We start from the raw sequence: 19,160 nt of genomic DNA on the forward strand, positions 1-19,160 counted from the left end.
GGTGCCAACCTGGTGAAGCTACAGCTCAGGACTACATGCATGCTAAACAGCGGAAGCAACATGCTATAGACAGAGCTAAGCGATTCCACAACCAACGGATCAGATCAAAGCTCTGCAGTCCTGTCACATCCAGTCGTGAATGGTGGTGGACAATTAAACAACTAACGGGAGGAGGAGGCTCTGCAAACATCCCCATCCTCAATGATGGCGGAGTCCAGCACGTGAGTGCAAAAGACAAGGCTGAAGCGTTTGCAACCATCTTCAGCCAGAAGTGCAGAGTGGATGATCCATCTCGGCCTCCTCCCGATATCCCCACCATCACAGAAGCCAGTCTTCGGCCAATTCGATTCACTCCACGTGATATCAAGAAACGGCTGAGTGCACTGGATACAGCAAAGGCTATGGGGCCCGACAACATCCCAGCTGCAGTGCTGAAGACTTGTGCTCCAGAACTAGCTGCGCCTCTAGCCAAGCTGTTCCAGTATAGCTACAACACTGGCATCTACCCGACAATGTGGAAAATTGCCCAGGTATATTCTGTCCACAAAAAGCAGGACAAATCCAATCCGGCCAATTACCGCCCCATCAGTCTACTCTCAATCATCAGCAAAGTGATGGAAGGTGTCATCGACAATGCTATCAAGCAGCACTTACTCACCAATAACCTGCTCACCGATGCTCAGTTTGGGTTCCGCCAGGACCACTCGGCTCCAGACCTCATTACAGAGGTGAGAGTGACTGCCCTTGACATCAAGGCAGCATTTGACCGAGTGTGGCACCAAGGAGCCCTAGTAAAATTGAAGTCAATGGGAATCAGGGGGAAAACTCTCCAGTGGCTGGAGTCATACCTAGCACAAAGGAAGATGGTAGTGGTTGTTGGAGGCCAATCGTCTCAGCCCCAGGGCATTGCTGCAGGAGTTCCTCAGGGCTGTGTCCTTGGCCCAACCATCTTCAGCTGCTTCATCAATGACCTTCCCTCCATCATAAGGTCAGAAATGGGGATGTTCGCTGATGACTGCACAGTGTTCAGTTACATTCGCAACCCCTCAAATAATGAAGCAGTCCGAGCCCGCATGCAGCAAGACCTGGACAACATCCAGGCTTGGGCTCATAAGTGGCAAGTAACATTCGCGCCAGATAAGTGCCAGGCAATGACCATCTCCAACAAGAGACAGTCTAACCACCTCCCCCTGACATTCAACGGCATTACCATCACCGAATCCCCCACCATCAACATCCTGGGCGTCACCATTGACCAGAAACTTAACTGGACCAGCCATATAAATACTGTGGCTACGAGAGCAGGTCAGAGGCTGGGTATTCTGCGGCAAGTGACTCACCTTCTGACTCCCCAAAGCCTTTCCACCATCTACAAGGCACAAGTCAGGAGTGTAATGGAATACTCTCCACTTGCTTGGATGAGTGCAGCTCCAACAACACTCAAGAAGCTCGACACCATCCAAGATAAAGCAGCCCGCTTGATTGGCACCCCATCCACCACACTAAACATTCACTCCCTTCACCACCGGCGCACTGTGGCTGCAGTGTGCACCATCCACAGGATGCACTGCAGCAACTCGCCAAGGCTTCTTCGACAGCACCTCCCAAACCCGCGACCTCTACCAACTGGAAGGACAAGAGCAGCAGGCACATGGGAACAACACCACCTGCACGTTCCCCTCCAAGTCACACACCATCCCGACTTGGAAATATATCGCCGTTCCTTCATTGTCGCTGGGTCAAAATCCTGGAACTCCCTTCCCAACAGCACTGTGGGAGAACCGTCACCACACGGACTGCAGCGGTTCAAGAAGGCGGCTCACCACCACCTTCTCAAGGGCAATTAGGGATGGGCAATAAATGCTGGCCTCGCCAGCGACGCCCACATCCCGTGAACGAATAAAAAAAAATATTATCAAAAATTGTCACAGAACCATAAAAACATTGCTTTTTCCATGCCCCTGTTCCTTACAAAGTGGTCAGCTGATCTCCATGCATTCATTCACACACCTTATATATCAAGTCAATTTGAGCACCAGGCTGTACTGATGTCATATTCTCCAGCTTTCTCTTGTTCTGAAGGTACTGACTAGAGATATGGGGCATGATTTTGACCCACAGCTGGGAAGGGGGCGAGGGTCGAATTGCGGACAGGAAATCCGGAAGTACGGGTTTCCTGGGGATCCTTACATTACTGACGTAAGGATGCCTTTTATTTTTTGCTGTCCGACTGGCCGGCCTGATTGACAGGCTGGTCTCAGTCGGACCGGCGAGCAGCCAGGGAGTGAAAAGGGAAATCTTTCATTGTACGGATGGGGGCGAGCACGGAGGGCATGGATGGGCACCAATGGTCATGTGGGGTGGGGGGATGGGGAGTCAGTCACGGATTTGGGGGGGTGGGGGGGCTAGTGTTAGGATCGCGGGGATCCGCAACTGTTTGGGGTGGGGGGGGGGGGGGGGGGGGGGGGGGGAAGGTGTCGCTGCAGGTAGGCTTGTTGGGCCTGGGGAAGCACTCCTGCTCCTCCAGCCCACAAGCTGTGCCAGAAGGGCACTTACCTGCCTTCTTGCCTTCTTTCGCGTGGCGTGAAGGAGAAAGCCCATGAATCCCAGCCCCCAGGGGTTGAAATTGCAAAATCTGTAAAAAAAAAAAGACGCCCGCAGGTTCCTTGAAAGGTTCTAGTCACCAACCCCCCTCCTGGGAGCGGGTTGGTTGCCCGCCCCCTCGTCCCAACCCAGTGAAAACCAGAAATGGGCAGGTTGGAGGCGGGTCTGAAATAGTTGTGATTTTCAATGCCCCCTGCCCCCAACCCACCCGTTTTTCAAAGTTAAAATTCTGCCCATGGTTCCACTGGCAACAGCAGTCTTCCGGCAACTTGTTCAAATGACCGTGCTCCATTCAAGAGCCAGGATGCTGTGTCAAAAGGATATTTTTTTTTTTATTCGTTCACGGGATGTGGGCGTCGCTGGCGAGACCGGCATTTATTGCCCATCCCTAATTGCCCTTGAGAAGGTGGTGGTGAGCCGCCTTCTTGAACCGCAAGGGACATCACATCAACTCAGTTCCGTCCTCACCACAGATATTCTCGTGTTCACTGGACATGCGCACATATGAAGATACTTTGGCCTACTTCCCCCTCCTTAACTGGGATGCTGAGGTCAACTGTCGTACTCCTAATGCTGCCCCAGCTGAGATCAGTAACTCAACACAGACTGGGGAACTAAAGATGGGATCTTCATGGCGTATATAGCTCAACTACTCACCACCTTAAACCAACTAGCCATTTGAGGAAGCCTTACACTGTGGCTTTGGATATTTTCTGGTCAAAGTTTTTGTGATGTCAGCAACAGGTCAACAAAAGCCACAAATGGACTGGAGGGGAGGGAAGGCAGGAGAAGCAGCAGGAAAGATATAAGGAGATAATTCCCAAGGTGGCAATGTATTAACACCAAAGGCAGTATTTCCAAATTTTGTGTCAGCCAGCTGGATGTTTAACAGGCACAGAACCCATCACTATGTTTAAGAGGCTCCAAACCAACTGTGAAGTTTCTGTTTGCCTAATACAGAGAGTGTGTTCTCTCCCCATTATGACACGCCCCTAACAATTTACCTAACTCTAGACAGTTTTTAGGCACAGGTTGACAAGTGCCAAAGCTTAGCAATCCCAATCAAAGTGAACACAGGGGTACTGCTGAAGTGTGCACAAGGGTGTTGCTGAAGTTTAACTAAAAAGTACATAAAGCACTGGCGAGCTTTTCATTGGCTCTAGCTGGAGAAACATCAGACATGTTAGAAAACTGCCTTATAAGGCGATTTGGAGTAGATATGATCCCAATTGCCAGTGAGACCCACCCCACATACTTCAGTAATGAGCCAAGCCGGCTGATCAATCAGTAGTGCCCCGAGGTACCTGCAGATCTGCTTGATTCAGATATTGGATTACGGAGTCTGCCAATAGAGCACTGACTTGGTACAATTTTTCATTAGCAGGCATTTCAACTTTTGAAAAGACCCTGCCTACCTCCCTTCCCCCTGTGAGGGTAATCATTACTGCATATATATTATAGCATTACTGCAGCAGCCAAGGATATCTCCAGTGGCAGGTATAAACATTGCATTAAATTAACTGCACTGTGTGAATCATCCATTGGTACTTCCAACATTGAACTCATTTTTCATAAAGCCACTCTCAATGGCAAAGTTATCTGCAAGAAATATGAAAACAATTTCATAGAGATAAATCATGGCTGGTACAGCAGTAATCTTGAACTATTTGTTTCAATGAATGATATAACATATTATTAAATGAAGCATTACAGGTCAGTAAATACCATGCTAAGTTTACTTTCCTATCTACACTGCACTTTCAGCAATATAATCGCATTAGTGATTTATATAATTGGAGTGAAATTTTAAAAGTGACCAGATGGATTCCTTCCCAAAATGTATATGCATCCAAGTCCAGCTACAAATCTCAACTGTATGCTATAGGCAACTTTTGAAATTGACCATGGTAGGAAACATCTACTTATATTTCTGATTACCAATGACCACAATTAGGACATTTTAAATACGCTGTCAGATAGCAGAGACAGACAGGAGTTTTGTTGTGTGTCAATACATTAACAAAGAGGTATGAGGCTGCAGTGCAAATATACAAATCATTAATGCCATTTATTGCTGAAAGAATGTGTGTAGATAGAAAAGTAAACTTAACGTGACGCTGACTACAAAGCTCCAATTAACAGTGTAACCTTACTGCATCTTTCATGAAAAAAATGTGGAAGCTTGGTTCTCAGAGGGGAGAAAGGAAGACTTCTAGCTTATGCACATAGCACAATTCATTGTTCACAAAATTATGTTGAACAGATAAGGCCAAATATTGATTGACTTTGAACACAGAGCACAAAAATTAATTATATAAACAGGAAATATACAACTTGGTTACACTTCCACAATTTTAAGATCTTGCCTATTAAAATATTACCAACATAAGTTAAATGTCATTAAGTTACTTCTTACAGCAAAACATTAACATGTTGACTTTGAACTGATAACTTGTCCTGTTTTAGTTATTATGAAATATATAGCAGTTAATCCAGTTATTGGTACATATTTGTTGTCCTTACAGTTTGCTGTTGGATGCCAGCATGAAATCTGGGAAAATTGTTAGCGGACACCATACACAACAGCCTCCACACTTGTGATCCTAAACAGAAATCTGAACAGCCACCTGAAAACTCTGTACCTTCTCACATATTCACTACTAATGTGGTTCATCTCAAGGCCAGATATTAAATGTTACATCTCTGCGCAAGAAACTTTTGAAAACTCGAGCAGAGGAGGAAAGTACATTTATACCACAATATGATAATTAAGTTCAGAAATATTTTTTAAACCTCTTCCATGAACCATCTTTACATGGAAGAATTTTCACAAATTGTTTCATGGCCTCTCCAAATCTTATGAACATATTAGAAATATGGATTTAAAAACATACAAATGAATTTCCAAGGATGGTCACGACAGATATCCTTCCATTTGTAAACTGTAATACAATAATACACAAGGGGAACGCTAAATGTTGCACTTTTGCTCATTATTGAATCATTTGAGATGATCTGTGCCAAACACAAGGAAAAAAAAAATCGAATGTTGTCAGGCTACCACAAATGGCTTATTGACCTCAAGCCAATTTTCATCTCCATTTATTTTTTAAGCAGACACATGACTGAAAAGCATTCCTTCAGGGGCTTTACTTTAAAAAAAATGTCACTCAATTAAAATACTAATGTATTCTAGTGTTCCATTAATTGATTGGTTAATAAATGAGAAGCCTGAACAAAATTGTTCTGAATATAGCACGTCAAATACATCAGCACCCAGTATGGCTTGAGAAAGCAAATTTCACACAATAGGGCCACAAAATTGTAAGTCTTCGCATATGAGACTTTAAAAGTGCTTTCGAGATTTGATTTTAAAAAAGACATACTATGGCTTATGTCAGTTCTAGATATAAAGATGATCTTTGGGACACAAATGTCATACAATGGCTCGTCAACCCAAATTTAATCCGTGTAAGTGCCACTGCCAAAATTCGTGCTCCCAGAAGCACTTGAAGATTACTTCATTTCTTAAAATGTAATTTGTTCCAGCTACGGTCTCCATAGCAACACAGGCTCAATCCCCAAATCATTGAGTAATTGGAGATCTTGTCTTTCTATCACTCTCAAATTCAATGATTTGTTTCAACAGCGCTGGCACAATCAAATTTACAAGTCTCTGATGTAATACTCCTTTAAGTATCCATATTCGTCCCCACTTTGCAGAACCATTAACAAGGACAGAATCACAATTTGGTATTTAAAGCTATATTAGACAATAGCCTCATCCAAGCTTTTGTTACGTCCAGACTCGATTATTCTAATGCTGTCCTGGCCGACCTCCTTTCCTCCACCCTCCATAAACTTAAGCTCATCCAAAACTCTGCTGCCAGTGTACTGACTTGCACCAAATCCCATTCACCCATCACCCCTGTGCTCGCTGACGTACATTGGCTCCCGTTCCAGCAACACCTCGATTTTAAAATTCTCAGCCACCTGTTCAAATCCCTCCATAGTCTCGCTCCTCCCTATCTCTGCAACCTTCACCAGCCCTACAACCCTGAAATCTCTGGCCTCTTCTGCACCCCCACTTTCTTCGCCCCACCATTGGCAGCTATGCCTTCAGCCGTCTAGAATTCCCTCCCTCCCTCCCCCCCTTTAAGATAGCCGTTAAAACCTACTTGTTTGACCAAGCTTTTGGTGTCCTGTCCTAATGTCTCCTTCTTTGGCTCAATGTCAATTTCTCGTCCGATTACACTCCTGTGAAGCGCCTTGGGACGTATTACTACATTAAAAGTTGCTATATAAATGCAAGTTGTTGTAGCCTGACAAAGCAAATGGTACAGTATTTCAGATATGTCTGTAAGCAACCATCTCAAACTATGCCACAGACATCAGACACCATTAGTATCAGGGAAGTCTATTAGTTAATAGATTATAAAAAGGACTTAACACAGATAAAGCAAACACATCAGCCTAAACATTTTACATTCTACCATTGGAATATGCAAGATTTAGGGAAAATTTCTCACTATCAAAATTGTTCATTTTTTAAAATGGAACATTTTGAAAATTTGAAACTGCCACAATTTGACCATGAAAGGTTGCAAATACACATACACGGGAGCAAAATGTGCTGAAAAGTTAGTTACTCAGTGTTCCATTTATAAACAGTTCCAATTTTGGGAAAAAGAAACTGAAGAAAACATTGATTTTATTTTACAATTTAAAACACTCGTCCCCCTCCCACTCCTCTTACTGGATGGAAACTAGTCTTGAGTAGCTACTCACTCCCCTAATGTAAATAATCTTATTGCACAGCTGCAGCTGTGCATATCATTGAACCATAGCCAACTAACAGAAACTAAGCTGTCGTCGAGAAGCTGGGAGTTTCTTTCTCACATCTTTAGTATGTCATGACTCTCTTTGGCATAAATGCATCATGCTGTTATCAGTAGTTCTAGCCCTATTTCAGCACATCCCAATACATTCTAATCTATTCAGCTTCACCACAACAAAGTAGAATCAAAGTGAATACTGCAACCTAGGATCACATGAAAGCAACTAACTGGACATTCCAGCCAAATTAAGTTCATGTTGAGATTCCTCACACTTGATATTGGTCAGCAGACCCTCTGGGTACTAGTTTGTGAGAAATAGGAATAGGTTTGCTTGCAAAAACTACAGTTGTTAAAGCTATTCAGATTTTGTCTAACGTATTTCAAGAGGGAGAAAAGCCAATCCAAGTTACCTATTCTGCTCAGACAGTAGTAGCCATCGGTAGGTGGGCCCATGCAATTAATGTACAAGTCTATTTTAAAATATAAATTAAAATTTGACAGGAGAAGCCCTGCTTTTATTGGTTTGGCGCGTGTAGAGGCTGATTATACAGCCAAGCTACAACAAAACAGTATCTAATGAGCTAAGCCCCATCCACTTTTCTGTCCTCCCACCCCCAACAACCAGCCCTTCTACAATTCACAAGAGCTTTTCATGATTCACCCAAAGACAGCAATTGGATCTTGAAGTCAATTTCTCCACAGCCATCACCAATGCTTTCCAACAGTCTTTCCCTTCTAATGCAAAAATCCATACTGCCATTGCCCTTGCAAAATGCTAAACAAGCAGTATTGGCAATTCACTTGAGTGCTGTAATATATTTACTGCAAATCCCTACGGCAGGACTCCTAATACAGTTTTTATTGTGTCTACACTTGTCAATAGAGTGACTGGTCACTGTCTGGATAATCTGCCAAGTGCAACTGTTTACCCAAGACAGCGATAGGATACACAAGCGGTGTAAGCTTTAACTGTCAAGAATCCCTGGCTCTTGTCAATGGCCTTTAATTAACACTTCACTTTATAAACTTTAGGCTTTATCAGTAGTGTCTTACAAAAAAGATGCAGGGAGAGAAGTGCTTGGCATTCCGGTCAGTTATCAAGGTTTGATTTAAAATAAAATATCAATTTGTTGTTTAGATTAACCAATTTCAAGCCAACACCTAGTCTTAACTTATTAGCTGAACTGTTTCATGAAATTCTTCCATATATAAAACTTTGGATTTTAAATCCCCTTAAAGCAGTTTTCAAAACACTTAGCTACATTAGTTCACTTTGATACAACAAAAAACAGATCATGAGCGCACGTAACCTTCAATTCCCCAAAGACACCGCTAACAGGGTTTAATTTTTTTTAAAGACCACACACACTTAACCCATACATCCACAGTGGCCACTCATCTGCAAAATAGGCATGAGTGGCTAAATGAAGGCAGCTGGTAAATATGTATTTAGAAAGCGCTTCAAAAAAAACCCTTCAATGTCAAGCTCCCCATTTTGTTCTAGTCTTATGTATGCAAACAAACGCAAAGCTTGTGAGTAACAATTCTAAAAACGAAAACACTACGTTGACCTCCGTGATTAAAGCTTGTCCCAATCTAGCTAACAATCAGTCTTAAACAAACATTCAAATCCCTATTCTGCTGTCAGTACAGACAACCTCTTTAGACTTAAAGTTGGCCAAAGAATGCAACCAGATGAAAACTGCTCATGGAGGTAACATTACAGTAACATGTATTTGTTCACCTACGAAAGAGTGGTTATTTTTAAAAATGCAAAACCCCATATTCAACAAAAATATATGCAGTCAATTTAAAAGTGACTCAGCTACTGTTGCTACAGCAATGAAATAAAAACCTAAAAAGAGCTGTAGTAATTAATGGTTCACCAAATGCAAGATTCAGCTGGTGCACTATGTCAGAAAAATTAAATACACAAGTCACCTACAGCACCCTCAAGCAATTCCATTGAACCTAATGAGAAAAGGGAGATTAAAATATCCAGTATCAGCGCTAGCAATTATTTGGCCGCTTTGGAGAACCCAAGGGAACCCTACCAAGGGCCACAGAGATGAAAATCTAATAAAGTGAACAGACCCAAAGATACAAGAGATATGACCTACTCTGTAATTAAATGGGCCTTACAGATACCTGCACACAAATTGAGAGATCAGCATGAGACTATCAGACAAATTAAAGAAGTGACAAGACTTTATTACGTCAACAAATGCAATGGGTCTCAACAGTTTTTGTCAGAAGCACCTTGTATTTTGTAAAAAAAACTGATGCATCTTTAAGTATATAGGTAAAGGATGTAAGAGGACTCTCCCATTCAACTATTATTTGATTAACCAAGGCTGTAAATATATGAAGTACTAAAGATTCAAATCTAAGGTTGTTTGCACGATCAGATGGTTCAGTTCAGTGAAGTGATTAAAAATTATTCCTCGGACACAAGTGGCCTCATACGCTTGGCAATATTAGGTCATAATCCCAATGCATGTGTTGCATTGAGGTAAGAAAAAAATGATCTAGACACAGCTTCTCCCATTCCCAGGAGAATTCCCTCATTTGCAGCTGAATTGAAACATCACATATCCAGCATTTGTGCATTTCACTCTTCAATCATGCGCTACAGCTAAACTCAGCATTATGTGAAGCGATATGACTGCCCCTTACATAAACCCCTGGTGTTATTATCTAGCAGAGGCCGAAACGAACCTCAAACTATATTAGATGGAGAGGCTAAGAACATTCTCAGATTAGCAAGGATGGAAAAAACACAGATCTGCTGAGTGGTCAAATTACCCAGAGGAAAAGACATCTGTGACTGGGAGTGGGGGGGGGCCAGGGGAAAGAAGAGGGAAGGTGGGAATGGAAGGGAAATAATAAATTAAAACACTGTTCATGGCAAATGGCCAAAGCTATAAAGTCTAATCTTACACCTAAATAATGTCTGCTTCAGACATAGGAAGCTGTATCTGCTGAATTATCCTGGAAAAGACCAGTCAGCCAACAAGCACAGCTGATAGCAGCGAACATTATGGTTAATGAAAACTATCCTACAACAGTATCAAAGTAATGCAACTGACAGATATTGTCAATGACTCCATGGTTTGGGGATAGCTACTGCCCTCCTCCAACTTACAATTAATTTATCAAATTTTAGATCTGTTACAGAACTGCCAGAACAGAATACAATACTATTTTGTAATATACAGTATTCTGTATATTTTCTTAAACTTCCAAAGGACACAAAAATACCCCATGTGTCAACTAAACATTTTAAATGAACAGTTGTAAGCCTCATTAATAAGGCCAAATCAGGATAAATGTTAAAACATTAAAAACAATATAATATAATCTCAATGTGAAAAGTTATAGATCAATGATCCCACCTTGACCTGAACCATAATCACTAGTGAAAAAGAAGTGTAACCCATGACTTACTGGAAGTGCCTATTTACTGAACAGTATCTGAACGTCTCTCATTGGGACCAAAAAAAATTGAATTTTGTAAACGTTATTCTTCCTGCATCAATCTGCAAAATAAATTTGGTACCACTGCCAGTTAAACTGTGTGATCACAAGCACTCCACCTTTAATTATCTGCCTGCACATTATAGTAGGAAATCATTAAACTCGAACATTATACAGGTCGATGTTAAGAGCCGAAACAACATTAACAACTGTAGTTTCAAGCTGTTCTCAATTTATCAGTATGCTGCTCTCCAGTAACAAACCATGCCTTCTCCTATGTATACATCACCACCATTATAGCAAAAAAGGAAAACTTACATAAAAACATGGGAGGTTACAGCCATAATTATGCATTTAAAGCGACATTACATGAAAACACTTTAAGCAAAGAACATCCAACACTCTCCACGAGTGAAAATATAGGAGTTTCTCAAGCCGAGGAGAAAAACATGAAAAACACCCACTTTATCAATTTAAAAAAATAAACTGCCAACTATAATCAATATCCATCCATTTCCTTCCAACAGCTGCTTCTACATATGCTAAAAAAGCTCTAATTTAAAAAAAACGATGGGAAAGCAAACTTTTCTTTTCTCATGACTTGGGTATTACACCATGAATGAAAAGCACTGAAGCCTGAATAAAAAGCATTTGCTAGCAACTCTACAACCCTGCAGGTGGTATTCACAAAGAGCAAGCAGAGTGCCTACTCAGGAGACAAACCATGAGAAGCATGACGCTGTGTCCTGGAGATATTTCAACAGTTATGCATTTCCGACGAACAAAGGCATGATAAAAATGACAATTTTCCTCCCATTTTTTATATAATGTTCACTTGCCATCTCAAGTATAAGCCATAAAAGGGAGAATAATTTGAGCCTGTAGGAGCCTAGCTAATGCCCAGTTTTCCCCCCAGAGAGAATTCTTGTCAAACGTAATGAGACTGCATAGGCCCTCTCTACACCATAATGAGCACTTAGGCCGCACTGGTGATCAGTCAGCAAAATGCATCAGTTTCAGCCAAGTTACACCCTTGGGCCCAGACGTCATCAGTTTTTAAGAATTATGATCAGATACCGCTGTCTGTCTATACAGTAACAACGGTGTCTGAAATTTGCAGCTATAAAAATTCAGCATGCATTGAAAACACGTCTTTAAAAAAAATGTAACTTAATGTAACCTACAAATCCAATTCTCTAGAGGGAAGCAATTCAGCACTTAAAAACAGAATCCATCTGCATTCTAAAGAAAGTGTTGTACTTAGAAAGCTACATTTATGCACATAAATATCACTGCAGCATTTGACAGCCAAAAGGAGGTTATGCAGGCAACTCGAACTTTCTTTTTAAAAATGCAAGATTACCAAAGCAAAGAGCACACTAGACTGCTAGGGCAATTGCTGCATTTACAGCAAAACATTAAGCCATCATTTCTCAGTTTTGATGAAATTTTAAGAGCATAAACTAACAAAGCAGCACCCATTTTAAAACCAGTTTATATTATTTTAGGCTGAGGTGTGTTAACTGAGAATTCATTTAACAATAATCTTTTTAAAAAAGGAGTAAATCAATGTCTTAAAGACTTATTGTCAATAGTATCTTAAGGATTAGAATCCCCAAAGTCAGCACTTCTCTTGAATTACTTATGTCCTGCAATTAATGCTTTCTTTAGCAAACAACCAGAGTCAAAAGCAACATTTGATTTATCAAATTGCTGAGCTTTGCATCCCATGCATAGTCCTGGCTAGCCCACCTTTACTCTGCTTTGTTTCATTGTTATTTTAATTGTTACAGAAGTTGTTTAGTCCCACCTCAGTATCACCAATTGAGTACATACAATGTCTCATATACAAGAACTGCTTCAAGTATTACCTGAAAGTACACATATACAGTACCAGGCTGCCACTATCATCTTAAACCACAAAAAGCTACTTTTTCCACAATCTCCATATGCATTGAGAGAAGCAGAATCATCTTAAATCAGATCTTTTGACTTTATAGGAGCATTAGTTACACTACACAGTGTTCTCTGTACATTACATAAAATCTCCTACAATATTAATCATGCTTATCAAGGCATGAGTATCATACCATATGCCTAGCTCCACAACAAAATTTGGAGTTTAATACAATTATATAGGATTGGCAAATCTATTCTTTATCCAGATCCATTTTACCATCATATTTAAAACAATGAATGCTGGAAATGAAATATTTGCTGGTGGGGGGGGGGGGGGTGGAAAAGAGAGCAGCTCTAGTCAGCATCTAAAAGAGACAGGCTATATTCTATGTAAAGATCTTTCAGGTCAGAGTTCTGATAGAGACTTAACCCAAAATGTTAACAGGTCTTTTCTCCTTTCAGATGCTTATAGGAAATGTTACTTCAATTTTACCACATGAAAACTTTGAAAGAAATCTCTATCAAAACAATCTTACCTGTTTGTGCATTTCAATATTCAATCCATAAGACATTTCATAATACTGTGAAAGAGAGAAGAATATTACATTTACAAACAACAAAATTTCATTATGTTGACAAAATAACCAAGAGTAAACTCTCTGAACTACAGTAGTATATTTTCCAGTTCAGATTCACTAGCTAATGGCACATTGTGCTTTTAATTTTACAAGGTCCCAGCACTTGTTTAAACTCACCATGACATAGTGTCTCTGCATTTCTGTCTTTTCACTTGCCAGTTTCTCACATTCCAACTTGAGGCTGCAAAATACAAAAAATAACATTACTCTCATCTTAAGAGGGCAGAATAAATAAATAGTAATGCATCCATATAGAAGCAGTGCACTTCTTAAGGCAACCTGAAGAAATCTTCAAGAGTGCAATGACAAAAATAAAAGTACTAAATAACCGAAGCAGAACACAACTCCTCATTATGCACCAGATAGTAAATGCAACTGCAAAGATCAGTGTGCAAAAAGCATCAAATGTAAATGCTATTTGTCCAAAGTGCTTAGTTTTTAAACTTGAACTGAGTTTTATATAATTGAAACGAATTGCTGCAATTTATGAATTACATTTAAAAACTGTACATGTCAAAAGTAAAATTCAGAGGGTCCAGCCAGAAAAGCTGCTGTTTTCCTCAATGACTGTGGTTTGTTTGGAGCCTTTTGAAAGGAATCCAAATATACCCGCAGCGAGAGCGCCGCTCTGTGGCGAGGGTAAGTAACCATTGGCTACCTACCGCAGACAAACCAATAACACTGACGACTGGACTGACCGGTAGAAAATAAACATACTTTCCCCAGGCAGAGAATGGGAGACTTATTTCACCTGTGATACTGAGCCTGTAAAAACTGGAACTCTTCTTTAATACGGTCCAGCGATTCGGGGATGGTGAATTTGAAAGGTTGGGCTGCAGCCTGGTGCGGCGTCTGAGGAAACAGTGGGTAAAGAAAAACAAAATTACAAGCACACAAAAACAACAGACCACGAACGATGCAATTCGCATCCTAGACATATTTATACTAGAAACTTTCCAACAGACTTTTTGAAGCAAACAACGAACAAACAACACATGGTACTGAAAGAGAGCAAGGTCATTTCACGGAACTAAACACTGGACCTTTTGTTGGTCCACGTAAGCTTAACAGAAACTGTGAGCCTTCTCCCAACTTTCAGGACGCTCATTTAAAAGATGACATTTTAAAACTGAATTGATCAAAATGTATTAGGAAGCAATTTGGGCTGGCTTTCCGCTGAGTTATAGGTGTCTTTTAAAGATACCACACGACTTTGTTGGTAGTGCAGGAATATATCATTTCACTAAACGTGTTTTACTTCCTTTGAATAAAGATCATATAAAAAAACCCAACAAAAGGGCCGGGCCGGGAGCGCTGCCTCCTTTTACTTACGGGATGCCTGCTCTGAGGAAACATCGCTCGATCTGGGACCGCTCGGCTCCGCTGCTCAACAGTCGCTCGATTTCCTTTAAGAAACGCTCATTAAGTAAGAACCCCTTCCAAAAGAAAAAAAATGTTTACTGGAAGCGCATCCTGGATTCTGGTCCCAAAAAGGTGGTGTTTTTGGTATATATTTTAAAAACCCACAGGGAGAGACTGCGAGCTTCCGCTGTCCCGGCTCAACTCCTCTCGGCCTTTAAGACAACAAAACCTTTTTTTAAAAGAAGCAGTTGCCACTTTTGCAGCAAGGAGACAAAATTCCTACGGCGCCCCAGGAAATCTTCTTGGGTTCTTTTTTTTTTGATTGCAGAATATCCACCAGAATAGATGTACAGGATATACCGTGCGAAGTTTAAACGGATACAATAGAAAACAATGTACCAGTTTTCCCCACACACTGGTTACATTAACACGCGGTTTCTATCCCCTCCTCAGACTGATAACTAACCAAATTTAGACACGCGCAGTCCGACTCTTCCTCCGTCCCATTTTCCGCCAATCAGAATCCTGCGAGCTTCATTTCGCACACGTGGGATTGTGTCGTCAACGAAAATCCCTGTCCAATCGAAGGCAGCGGACGGAAAGGACCAGCTGTCAATCAGGCGGAGCGATGACAGAACGGAGCAATCGCGAGCCGGTCTGTTGTTTTTGTCTTTTCTCCAACGTTCCCAGTGGCAACTAGGGGACGTCAATCATGTTGATGGATAAAGGATCGGACCAATAGGACACAGGCTCTCAGACTATGTCTGTCTCTCTCTGGCTGGTCTAATTTCTTCTCCTCTTCCCCCCCCCCCCCTCCCCGTTCCTATCGGACTGAGCTGAAACGGTTCGAATGAAAAGAGTGGAACGTCAGTCAGACAGAGAGTGACAATGGAACGGCGGTCCCAGCTGTCACTCAAAGTAACGTGGGTTCAAAACTCCGACAGAGAGAAAAAAAACAGACAGACAAGCCTTTGTCCCACCCACAACTAAAAGAGCCAGACTGGGAATGTTAACTAATTATAACTGTGTGGCAAAGCTTCACATATAGGTTTTGCTGAAGGAGTTGCATCTTGTTGGGCTGTTACAATAGAGGACGATTTATGATTGTGAAAAGGAATTTACAACATTGAAAAGACAACAATAAAATAATTTATTCATAATCAAATATTTTTTATGCTGGAAGGTAATACAATATATATACGAAGTGTGAAATTAAATAAATTGGGGATTTATTTTGTCTGTCTTCCCCCCCACCGCATTTTACCAAAATCAACTTCACTTTTGGGACCTGGGGTTCCTGAAAGCGACCCGAACTGGCGCGAACACATCAACAATGTCTGCGCTAAAACGCATATCGAAGCGGCCCGCGTATGTTTTCATTTCGCTTCACTAGAAAATTGCATCCAGATGTTTAACAGGTATTATGTCGGGTTTTCCAACCTTGATTAGATCTGTTTATTCTGTTTGCTTACAGCTCTCGTGGCTCGTTAGCTAACACAAAAGAAATATTCACGTCGAACTTCTAATTAATTATTTCAAAATGACTCGCGTCGAGGAAAAGATTGTATCCATTTCCCCCCAAATGGATACAATCTGCTCTGGGTCCTGGCTATATTTTGGTTGTAGGGGGGAAACCCTCGGGGTGATATTCTCCAGACTTCTTTACAAGCGGGACCCCAGTGAGCTGAAATTCTGGGATATGAAAGGACTCCAGACCACACACGCCTTTATTTGTTTCAACTGTTTAATTGAAAGAATTTTAGTACAGTACAATATTATAATTTTCCACTCCTCAGTAATGCATGGTACCTCTCATGTAAAGGCATCATATGATCACAGCGTGATAAGGATCAAAATGAAAGAAAGTTAATGCTCATTTATCGATTTGGCATGTTTGTAAATAAGCCCCCCCCCATAATATTAAGTTAGCTTTTAATATATATTCCTAATATTTTATAGAATTCTTACACGAGAAATAAGTACTGGAAACAGTTAAGGAATAACAAAAAATGTGACTCAGTTTGTGTGTATATATATATATATATATTAGTTGCTCTCCTATGGCATTGCACATGGGAATGAAGACTAAATGTAACCTTCAGATGAAACCGGATTAGAGGGCAGATGATAATTAAATCAGGACATGCAGATGTAATTTGGTCCCCATTTAAAATCATATATTCTGTCTTTATTTTCATATAATTACATCAGGGTACACTTTCTGTATATAATTCCCTAGTTTATATTTCATGTTTTTATCACACTTCTGTGTCAATATTTTTCATTAGAAATTCCTATGCCCATAATTATAATGATGTGGAGATGCCGGTGATGGACTGGGGTTGACAATTGTAAACAATTTTACAACACCAAGTTATAGTCCAGCAATTTTATTTTAAATTCACAAGCTTTCGGAGATTTTCTCCTTCCTCAGGCAAATGTGCCTGAGGAAGGAGAAAATCTCCGAAAGCTTGTGAATTTAAAATAAAATTGCTGGACTATAACTTGGTGTTGTAAAATTGTTCATAATTATAATGGGAACTACCTATGTAAACTTATCATGCTGTAATTAGACCCTCTTGCCCACCCGTGGAAGTGCCGTACCACTTCAGTTTTGCATTTTCAAGCTCCTCAGCCTGTACTGCTGAGAGAAAATCCTATGCTCCAAACAACTCTACTTTTCTGCTTCCCAGATTGCTGTAAGTTTTAAAATTTATCTCCTAAATAATAATATAAAATCAAAGTATTATAAAAATAAGGACAGAATGTATGATTTTAAAGTGGGAACCAAATTACATTTGAATGCCCTGGTCCAAATACTCCCTGCCCTCTAACCCTGTTTCATTTTAAGACAACACTTGAACTTGACTCTCTGGGGAAGATGTTCACCTGCCAGTCACATGAAAAGCAGACAGCCAGCAATTGAAAATCGAGGGCAGGGGCATCTCAGCCTCCCCATTGACACCCAAAGTTAGCCTGATATAATTTTTAGGTCTGCCTGTAAATGGGCGACCAGCCTATCTGCCTGCAATAGACGTATGGCTGCTTAAATATGCAAATCAGGATCTTATGCCAGTTGTAGGACACTGATTGCAATTTTCAGATACAAATGATGGGAGTGTGCGCCATACTTGCTCCGCCTATTTGTACCAGGCATTGACCGACCTAACCAGCAGTTCTTAAAGTGATTACTGATGGCTGCTCACAAAATTTTAAAGCACAGGAAACTTTAAAACAAATTTTGTGTTGAGCCCAGAAGGAGCAGGAGTGCTCCTCCTGGTCCCCAAAAAACCTCTGTCCTACTGTCGGCCTGTTTGAGCCCCCCACCCCCAGGTTCATTTCCACCATCCTGACCTGCCGGCTGGATCAGTGTGAGAGCTGGACGATTTCACGCCCTCCCAGAACCAGCAAGCTGCAGCGGGGTGCCTGCTTGGCTGCCACAGCTCACAGGCGTGCTAATGAGACCTGGGCCTCAAAATGATGGGTCTCACACTGGCACGAATAGGGGAGGGGGGTGCGGTGGCTGCTCATTTTTGGTGCTTTGTGACCCCCTCCACCATATGCAATGCCACGAGATCCTGGGCATGTTGCAGGGCTTTAGCATACTCTAGAGTTTTGGACAGTGTCAAATTCTGATGATTAACCTCAGTCTGTTTATAATAACATCATACACACACACATATATATATATATATATAGCTCTGTTTGCCTTTTTAGAATTTTTCAAAGTTCAACGTTCATTGTCTTCAGTTATTACTGCTAACTATTCCTATGCAATGAGTTTTTCCAATGCTTCTCTACATTACCAGCAAGAAGAGGGGATATTTTACAACATAGTGATGCTAAAATAGGGTTACAATAGGGTCAGCTAACAAGGAGGGTTTTACTGAGACTGTTTTACAGGGTTCTAACTCAATTATTGTAAACCCCTTCTAAAATACTTTTTTGTTGAACCTAGCTAAAGCTCCATTATACCCAGTTAGTATGATCGAACCTGGATCATATGAACCCCCTAGTACATTTTCAGGCCGCAATAACAAGGTTTGACTATAAGATAGGTTAATTGATTTTATCCAGTAAAAAGCCAGAAACCTCATTAACACTTGAATGTTATACAAGGTCACATGTGATCTATAACTATAAACAGGTACACAGCTAAACCAGTCACTTTCTCTTTAAATGGTCACGTCGGTCACTTATATCATGCTTGTGTACAAAGACGTGTGCAATGATTTGTAAGTTGCTGCACTTCTTAATTTAAAAAATGCGTAACTCTCACTGCAGCAGATAGTGTCTGCTCTAACACAAAATTTTCCTGATCATCAACAAGCCATATGTGGCA

At 41.0% G+C, this 19,160-nt stretch overlaps 1 protein-coding gene across 5 annotated transcripts in view; it reads right to left on the bottom strand.

Annotated features, from left to right (window-relative positions):
• The window catches only part of LOC137321021 (transducin-like enhancer protein 1), a 102,164-nt gene extending 86,902 nt beyond the window's left edge, over positions 1 to 15,262 (bottom strand). For all 5 annotated transcript variants that reach the window (XM_067983135.1, XM_067983134.1, XM_067983133.1 and 2 more), the window contains exons 1-4: positions 14,789 to 15,262; positions 14,208 to 14,308; positions 13,574 to 13,637; positions 13,355 to 13,399 (exon numbers count right to left, since the gene is read on the bottom strand). In XM_067983135.1, the coding sequence (XP_067839236.1) occupies positions 13,355 to 13,399; positions 13,574 to 13,637; positions 14,208 to 14,308; positions 14,789 to 14,812 (234 nt within the window). In that variant the 5' untranslated portion in view covers positions 14,813 to 15,262. The remainder of the gene's footprint in view (positions 1 to 13,354; positions 13,400 to 13,573; positions 13,638 to 14,207; positions 14,309 to 14,788) is intronic.
• Between the last annotated feature and the right edge of the window lie 3,898 nt (positions 15,263 to 19,160).

This window comes from Heptranchias perlo, chromosome 4, assembly GCF_035084215.1.
Source record: "Heptranchias perlo isolate sHepPer1 chromosome 4, sHepPer1.hap1, whole genome shotgun sequence".
Lineage (NCBI taxonomy): Eukaryota > Metazoa > Chordata > Chondrichthyes > Hexanchiformes > Hexanchidae > Heptranchias > Heptranchias perlo.